The sequence below is a fragment of the Centroberyx affinis genome, unplaced genomic scaffold (assembly GCF_046629955.1).
Source record: "Centroberyx affinis isolate AG114_WGS23_722 - 3 ecotype Tasmania unplaced genomic scaffold, CSIRO-AGI_Caff_v1 ptg007498l_1, whole genome shotgun sequence".
Classification (NCBI taxonomy): Eukaryota; Metazoa; Chordata; class Actinopteri; order Beryciformes; family Berycidae; genus Centroberyx; species Centroberyx affinis.
The window spans coordinates 23,132-31,666 of NW_027283784.1; the positions used below are offsets into that span (position 1 = coordinate 23,132).

General features: G+C 48.0%; 1 protein-coding gene across 1 annotated transcript; it reads right to left on the reverse strand.

Annotated features, from left to right (window-relative positions):
- Positions 1-354: 354 nt before the first annotated feature.
- Positions 355-6,281, reverse strand: LOC139639626 (DNA-binding protein RFX5-like; the record flags this gene model as incomplete). Its single annotated transcript, XM_071513765.1, has 6 exons — positions 355-1,515; positions 2,401-2,550; positions 2,632-2,726; positions 3,853-4,051; positions 5,233-5,311; positions 6,165-6,281. Coding segments are annotated over 6 exons (1,801 nt in total), but the record flags the coding sequence as incomplete, so codon positions are not given.
- Positions 6,282-8,535: the final 2,254 nt, after the last annotated feature.

Here is an 8,535-nt window from a genome sequence, read left to right on the forward strand (position 1 = left end):
CAAAATGGTTGCTAAGCGCCCCGAGGTTCGCACACGCTCAGTCTGTTCACAAGTGCAAGGGGAGCCGGCGGAAGGTTCGCGTCTAGTGGTTTTGGCTTCATGTATCCGCCTCGATTGGCCCGCCGCGGCCGCCAACCTGGGATTTCCACCAATAAGGAAGAGGAGAGGAAGGGGAGGGGAGGGAAAAGGGGCGGGGCTTTGTCAGGTGAGGTAAAAGCTTGTTACCGTGGGCAACGATGAATAAAGGGGAGAGAAGGGGGGTATAATCTCTGCGAAAGAGAGAGAGATGGAAGAAAAGGAGAGGAGAAAACAATGAAAATTATATAAGGATGGAGGGGGGGGGGAGGACCAGGGTTAGTGTCCCTCTCTCTTGGAGGAGGAGCTACTCTCCCCTGGCTCCGCCTCCTCCGCTCTCACCACCGAGCCGGACACGACGGAGCTGGCGGTGGAGGAGGAGGAGGAGGAGGAGGGGGGAGCGACAGACGAAGAAGAGGTGGAGGAAGGCGGAGGGTCGAGGTGCAGACTGGCGTGCGACTCCACCGGCGTCAGCGTGATCTCCACCTCCCCCCGCTCCTCGTGGACCGTGGGCAGAGGAAGAGGAGGAGGAAGAGCAACAGAGGCTCCGCCCCCGCTGTTGTTGTTGGCGGGGCGGGGCGCTCTCTGGATCACCTCCACCATGGCGGTGCGTCCCGGGCCGGCCAGCTCCCAGCTGGGGTTTCCGGGGGTCTGGAACAGCAGCAGGGGCCGGGGGTGGCGGTCCGGCTCGGCGCTCTGCATCACCACGCCGCGGTGCTCCAGCCGGCCCGGCTCCGACAGCTGGCCCGTCAGAACCAGACCCTGCTGGTCCTGGAAGACCAGCTCCACCAGCTGCTGGGAGGAGGAGGAGGAGGAAGAGGAGGCTTTCTGGATGACTCCGCCGCTGAGGGAGGTGATGATGGGAGGATGGGGGGGGAGAGGAGGAGGAGGAGGAGGAAGAGCAGCAGGAGGAGCGGGAGGGGGAGGAGGGGGGAGGGCGTCCTCCGGCCGAGGTTTCCTCGGTCGGCCGCGTTTCCGTTTGACCGGAGGAGCGTTGGCGGCGGCCGAAGCTCCCGGCGTCCCGCTGCCGGCGCCCGACGTGGCCGACTCCAGCGGGCGCTTGTTGGCGTTCCCCCGCGCCCGCTGGACCACGGAGGTGGGCGCCGCCGGGGCGACGGTGACCGGAGCGTGTTGCTGAGGAGGAGGCTGCGGCGGGGGGGGCGGGGCGACCTTCTCTCTCTCGGCGTACGACAGACAGCCCTGCGGCAGGATCATCACCGGAACCGCCCCGCCCTGTTGCTGGGGTAACGTCGCCATGGCGATGACTTTCACTCCGCCCCCGGCGGCGGCGGCCGGGCCTCCCCCCGCGGACGCCCCGCCCGCACCCGAGGCGTCTTTGGGCGCCAGGGACGGCGGGGAGGAGCGAACGGACAGCTGCGTCTTGTCGGGGACGGAGCTCCGAGGGAGGATTCTGGGTAAATGCTTCATGAGGGCTTCCACCTGCCAAATGCATTCAGTTTAGTTCATTCACAGAGATAAAAACACATTAAAGGCATACTGAGGAGGATTTTGCCAGTTGTGGCTCGTAAACACAACTTTCAAAGTTGACTCCGCCTCCCAGCTCAACAAGAGACGAGGCCACGCCCCCTAAACCTGAAGCCACACCCCCTGAGTACAGCGAGGAGAAACACCAAGCAGGTGAGGCTCGCTCCAAGTGAATCTGTTGCTTTCACCTGCTGGAGAGCACTGAAGGAGAGGAAGAGGAAGAGGATGAAGAGACGGTCTGTTTTCTGTTGGACAGCTAGCAGCCAAACCTCTCCTGGAGGACCCCTTGTCCTGCATGTTTTAGATCTCTTCCTGCTCCAACACAGTTGATTCAAATGATGAATTCTTTATCAACCCCTGAAGCTGCTTGTTAACAAGCTGATCATTTAAATCAGCTGTGTTGGAGCAGGGAGAGATCTAAAACATCGGGACAAGGGGTCCTCCAGGAGAGGATTGGGAAACGCTGATCTAGAACATTCAGAAATAATAAAATCCAGGCAGAAGGCAGCAGGCTCTCTGCACACACACACTGTCACACACTGTCACAGGACTATGGACTATGGACTATGATGTAATGATGGAGTAGGAGCATTTTGTTTGGATGAGTTTACGATATTTCACGGGGGAGAATCCTGCTCAGTATGCCTTTAACCCCTGAAAAAAGATAGAAGAAAAAACAAAAACTGCAAAGGTGAGAAGTTGAGGGACTTTTAGAAACATCTCACCCCAAAGAGAAAGAGAGAGAAAAACACACTTTATAACACTTATAAAACTCTTCAATAAGGTCCTTTAAAGAGTGACAAAGGAGATCCATACAGATGTAAACAGATGAACAGATACCTGGAGGTCTCGCCCCCCCGCCGGGCGCAGAGAGGAGGAGGAGGAGGGAGGAGGAGGAGGAGCGTCGAGGGACGAAGGTTTGGCCGCCGCCGCCGATTTGTCTCCGGCCTGGAGTTTAGACGAAGAAGAGTCTCCGCCTTCCTTATCCCTCTGCAGAGGGACAGAAGAAGAGTTAGCAGGAGCAGACGGGGGGGGGAGGGGGGGAGGGGGGAGGGGGGGGGACCGACGCACCTTCAGCTCTGCAGCGCCGCCGTCGCTCTCGGCTCCGCCCCCTTTAGAGGAGACGGGGGTCTTCTTGATGACCTTGTGGGGTTTGGCCGGGCCTCCTGCAGGACAGACCAGACCAGCAGAGTGTTTTATAAAAAACAAATGAACCAACACACAGAGAGGCCTGGACCCATATCCAATACTATACAATATCACAAGATTTCGTGAATATCTGCAGTATATGTAATAGTATATGCAGTATATGTAGTACTATATGCAGTATATGTAGTAGTATATGTAGAAAAGGGCTGTGCAAAAAAATCGATACAGCTGAGTATTGCAATATTTTTTTCCATGATACTGTATTGATTTTCCAGCCCCTCGTATCGATACATTAAAAAAAATTATTCATGTTTTAAATGGATTTAAAATGTCCTTAAATTTCCCTCAAATCCCTTTGAATTAAATAGTTTTGACTCAGTTTGTCCGCTGAGTTATCAATATAATGTGATTTACATATTAGACTACCAGGTGGTTCACAGCAAGTTGTGTTTTCAGCTCTATTTTTAAATTTTCAGTAAATTATGTAGAGTATTGCAATGTATCGCAATAAGTATTGTATCGTCAGGTCCTTGCCAATACCCAGCCTTAATGCAGAATATGTAATAGTATATGTAGTATATATAATAGTATATGCAGTATATTTAGTAGTATATGTAGTATATATAATAGTATATGCAGTATATTTAGTAGTATATGTAGTATATATACATATTATTGATCCTTTGTATGTAATTCATTGTATGTTATGTCCTGTTTGTTTTTTTATCTGGACCCTGAGTCTGAAAATAAAGTTTGAATTGAATTGAATTGAATTGAATTATATATAATAGTATATGCAGTATATTTAGTAGTATATGTAGTATTATATGTAGTAGTATATGTAGTAGTATATTCAGTATATGTAGTATTATATGCAGTATATGTAGTATATGTAGTATTATATGTAGTAGTATATGTAGTAGTATATTCAGTATATGTAGTATTATATGCAGTATATGTAGTATATGTAGTATTATATGCAGTATGTAGTAGTATGTGTAGTAGTATAGGCAATAGTACACGTTGGGCTGATGCATGTGCACACACACACACACACACACACACACACACACACACACACACACACACACACACACACACACACACACACACACACACACACACACACACACACACACACACCTGCGAGTGCGGCGGAGGTGACGAGCTCCGCCTGGCTGCAGCGGGGGTTCACGATGTGTTCCTGCACCAGGAAGCGAGCGATCTCCACCACCGTGTCGAACGAGCGCTTCAGGATCTTCTGCGCCCAATCACAGATCAGCTCGCACGCCGCCTCCGTCACTTCCTGTTTGTACGTCTGCACCAGCTCTGTCAGCTCCGACTGCAGAAGAAGAAGAAGAGGAAGAAGAAGAAGAAGAAGAAGAAGAAGAGGGGGATGAGGAGAATGTTCAATTAAAACAATTAAACCACGGAGTGTGAGCTCCTGTAGGTGGCGCTCTGTTCTCTGTGTGCAGCCATGCTGGCTGTCGCTGCTCATGCTAACGACCCACTTCTTCTTCTTCTGTAGTTTATGTTAGAGATAATGCCTGACGAGGCGTCCATTATCAGGAATTAATGGACGACGGGGAGTCCATTAATTCCTGATAATGGACACCGTGAAGGGCATTATCCATGGTCACTTGCCAAAGAAAAAAAAATTAAGACCATTAATTTATAGTTTAATGCGTTTTGTAATCAAAATCTAAAGTTTTTCACAAGCCATAACTCAGATTCCCTGGTAACACCTGAGGGTTTGACTAATTCCTGGAACAATCATTACCGTCCCATAAGGTTCTTATGCAACGGAAACGCTGTTCACTGCTCCAGTAAATAGGACGAACCTTAGATAGGACTTGGCAGCGGGAGATATTTCTAGTCCGCTCAGCTCATAGAACCCTTTGGCTCAGCTAGGAGCCAGAAAGCTAACGTTAAGCTAACGTTATGCTAACGTTATGCTAGCAACATTCAAAGTCAATAACAAACAGTAAATATCATTTGACAGTTTGTTTAACAACAAGACTAGCTAGCTATCAGCCATGTCATTGTCCCCAAATCAATATCAAGATTTTCACCAACAAACAAATTGTAAACGGAGGCTTTGACTGCGTCCCTGTTGCTATGGTTACTCATTTTAGATACAGGCTGATGCTACGTAGCAGCGCATTAATTTAGAACGGTGAACAGACAGTTTCACTGGAACTACTTAGTAGGTGTTAATGGACACCCTGCAGCCAATCAGGATCGAGTATTCACCCAGACCATGGTATAAGCAGTAGTATATGTAGTATATGCAGTGGTATATGTAGTATATGCAGTAGTATATGTAGTATATGTAGTAGTACTATATGCAGTAGTACATGCAGTACAGTGTGGAGCATGTGTGGAACGTGTGCGGAGCGTGTGTGGAGCGTGTGTGGAGCGTGTTTGGAGCGTGTTTGGAGCACGTGTGGAGCGCGTGTGGAGCGCGTTTGGAGCGTGTTTGGAGCGTGTGCGGAGCGTGTGTGGAGCGTGTGCGGACCGTACCGGGTCGTTCTTCAGGTCCAGGTTGGGCAGCAGCGGCATGTTGAGCACCGTCTTCCTCCTGATCCCACTGTAGCAATATGTGACCACCAGGCAGTCAGGGAATTCAACCAGCATGGAAGACCAGACCAGACCAGACCCAGACCAGACCAGACCAGACCAGACCCAGACCCAGACCCAGACCTCCAACTCCAACCCAAACCAGCACAGTCAGTTCATCTTAACCAGCCATGGAGACAGTTTTGACCTGATGGAAAGATATTTGTGTTCTATCGTATCAGCAGCTGCTCTGAGTCTCACAGACACTTCCACCTGACAGCACCGACTACTGTTTGTGTTTGAAAGGTCAAAGGTCATGACTGCTCTATGATTTCATATCAATATGGATGATGTACAGTCTACTTCAGCATCAACAGAAGAAAATGAGATATGATTCCAAAATGATATTTCCACCATCTGGAGAAAAAATACACCGAACCAATAAAATGACTGCTAGCATGAAAATAAAAAGAATTAAAAATAAGTGACCTGAACCTACAAAATACCAGTTTACAGACTGTATTCTCTATAGATCTGCACCATACTGACAAATAATCATATTGCCATTATATTTGCTGAATATTTCAACGGTGATATAAATTGCAATACAGTATAGAGACCCATTTTTCTGTATTTTAAATTTTTCAGCAAACTGGAACCGATTTTAATAAAAAACTGAGATGTTTCTTAAATTTGATCTATTTGAATACAACAAAAAAAAATGTACAATGTGAAATTTAATTTATAGGTCAGAAATTCACTACTACAAAACCATGTTAGGATCCACTCTGAACACTCTGATAAGATAACTGCAGCCTCTTAAGGTTCTAGTCCACATACAGGTTTTCAGCCCTCATCCTCTGAACTCCCGGTCTGCCCGGGTCTTGAAAGGATATTTGGACTGTCCCCTGCCGCCCAGCCGCCGGGCCTTGATGTTGGGGAAAATGTCTCTGATGATCTTCCCAAAGTTGGCGGCGCTCAGAGGACGATGCTGCAGGTTCTCACAGTACCGCCTAGAACCAGGAGAACCCAGAACGACAAGGAGAGAGAGGTGAGAGGGAGAAGAACCGGGACTAGGGATGCAAATTAATCGATCGTCGGTCACGTTAAGGACCAATTAATCGATTAATCATTATGTAAAAAACAGCTTTTGACATAGAAAATAGAAAATACAATATGCGTGTTTTTCCACCTGTCTTTAGGCCGACTCAACAAGTTACTGAACCAAGCAGAATTCAAAAGAGTCGGGACCCGACAACATGTCAGTGTTTCCCACAGGCTGGACATGTTCTTTCTTTAGGGTTCATCACTTTAAATCGTCTTCACATTGTGTCCAACTGAACCAGCTGGAGGAACATGCAGTGAGTCTCTGCTCTGCATCATGTTCACTTCCTGAGTGTCGAGCAGCGTTAGAATTGTCTGATTGAAAAGTGTCAAGTTTCTCTTTACCTTTACAACACATGCGAGTTCAGAGAAATTGTGGAATTTTATATTTTTTTACGAACGTTTTCAGAACGGGAGACGGACTGTCAGGTTGATACAGAGCTGCTGCATCAACACATGACAGACAGGAAGTGATGCGCACAGCAGACGCATTACAGAGAGATTTAGATCAGTTTCTATACATCGATGAACTGTTTATGTTGCTTATTGTGGCGCCGCCACAGTTTATGTATTGAAAACAACTGCAGGACAATCTACTGGTTTATTTCAGAATAAGAGCGTGTCTCTGTGGTCGGGGAGGAGTCCAGCAGCCTGGAGACAGTCAGTCCGTCCTGAAACACTCGCTCCGGGGGAACAGCTGTCCCGGGTCGGGAGGCACAGATAGTGTCCCGCCGACTTCACCGGCCGGGGAAATGCTTTCTCTGTCACTGAGCTGTAGAGCTGCTGGACTTCAGCTTTGTATTACAATGTTTACAGTGAACACTGTTGTGTTTTCAGGTGTGATGCTTCTGCCTGCTGGCTTGGCTTTCTTCTTCCTCTGTACAGGCGGTGAAAGTTAAACTGCGCCCTTGTGGCGGTAAATAATTTCCGGAAAAAAAAAGAGAAATATCACATAACGTACATTATCGATTAATATATGCTTTATCGATCAAATTGTTAACGGTGATTAATCGATCGGCGATTAATCATGAACATCCTAACCAGGACACCATCTTTCCACTGGCAGCATTGATGAGAAGTCAACTGTCTGTCTGTGGCACTGAGTCAGTGTTTCAGCACAGTGTGAAACTCAGTCCAGCTGCTTCACTGACATCTTTCTGACGACTGAGACCAGAAACCAGAAACAAGATTTGATCGACAGGAATTTCTGGTCCGTTCGCATTTTGTGACGCTTGATCAAATCTGTGTTTCACGGTGTCGCTGCCTGACAACAGAGACAGAAAAGATCTGTCCTGTTAAACTGAAACACAGAATCACTGATCACACACAGACAGATGGCTTCTTAACACCGCTGCCGAAGGAGAGAACCGACCTATAACCTGCTGAAGAACGTCGGCCATGTTGGAGGAAAAGGTTTGTTGTTGTTGTGTCGACACAAACTGAACAGAACAAAGCTGTGTGTTGTATCTGCTTCACTAAAATAATGATCCCACTACTATTGGAGAGCGGTTTGTGTGTTTGTGTGTCCCACCATGGAGGAGAGGAGAGGAGAGGAGAGGAGAGGAGAGGAGAGGAGAGGAGAGGAGAGGAAAAGGAGAGGAGAGGAGACAAGGAGAGGCGAGGAGAGAGGAGAGAAGACAAGGAGAGGAGAGGAGACAAGGAGAGGAGAGGAGAGAGGAGAGAAGACAAGGAGAGGAGAGGAGAGAAGACAAGGAGAGGAGAGGAGAGGAGAGGAAAGGAGAGGAGAGGAGACAAGGAGAGGCGAGGAGAGAGGAGAGAAGACAAGGAGAGGAGAGGAGACAAGGAGAGGAGAGGAGAGGAGAGAGGAGAGAAGACAAGGAGAGGAGACAAGGAGAGGAGAGGAGAGGAGAGAAGACAAGGAGAGGAGAGGAGAGGACAGGAGACAAGGAGAGGAGAGGAGGAGAGGAAAGGAGAGAAGACAAGAAGAGGAGGAGAGACGGAGGTTATAAATTCTAGTCTATTATAATCTGAGTATAACAGTCAGCTCATGTTGCATGTTAGCTCATGTTAGCTCATGTTAGCTTCATTAGCTAACACTGGAGCGAGAGTTTGGCGCCTGAGAAATAAGAAGCCAAGAGAATTGAAAATGAGAAATAATAGAGATAGCTGTAGGAAACACTGAAATGTAATTAATAAAATCAA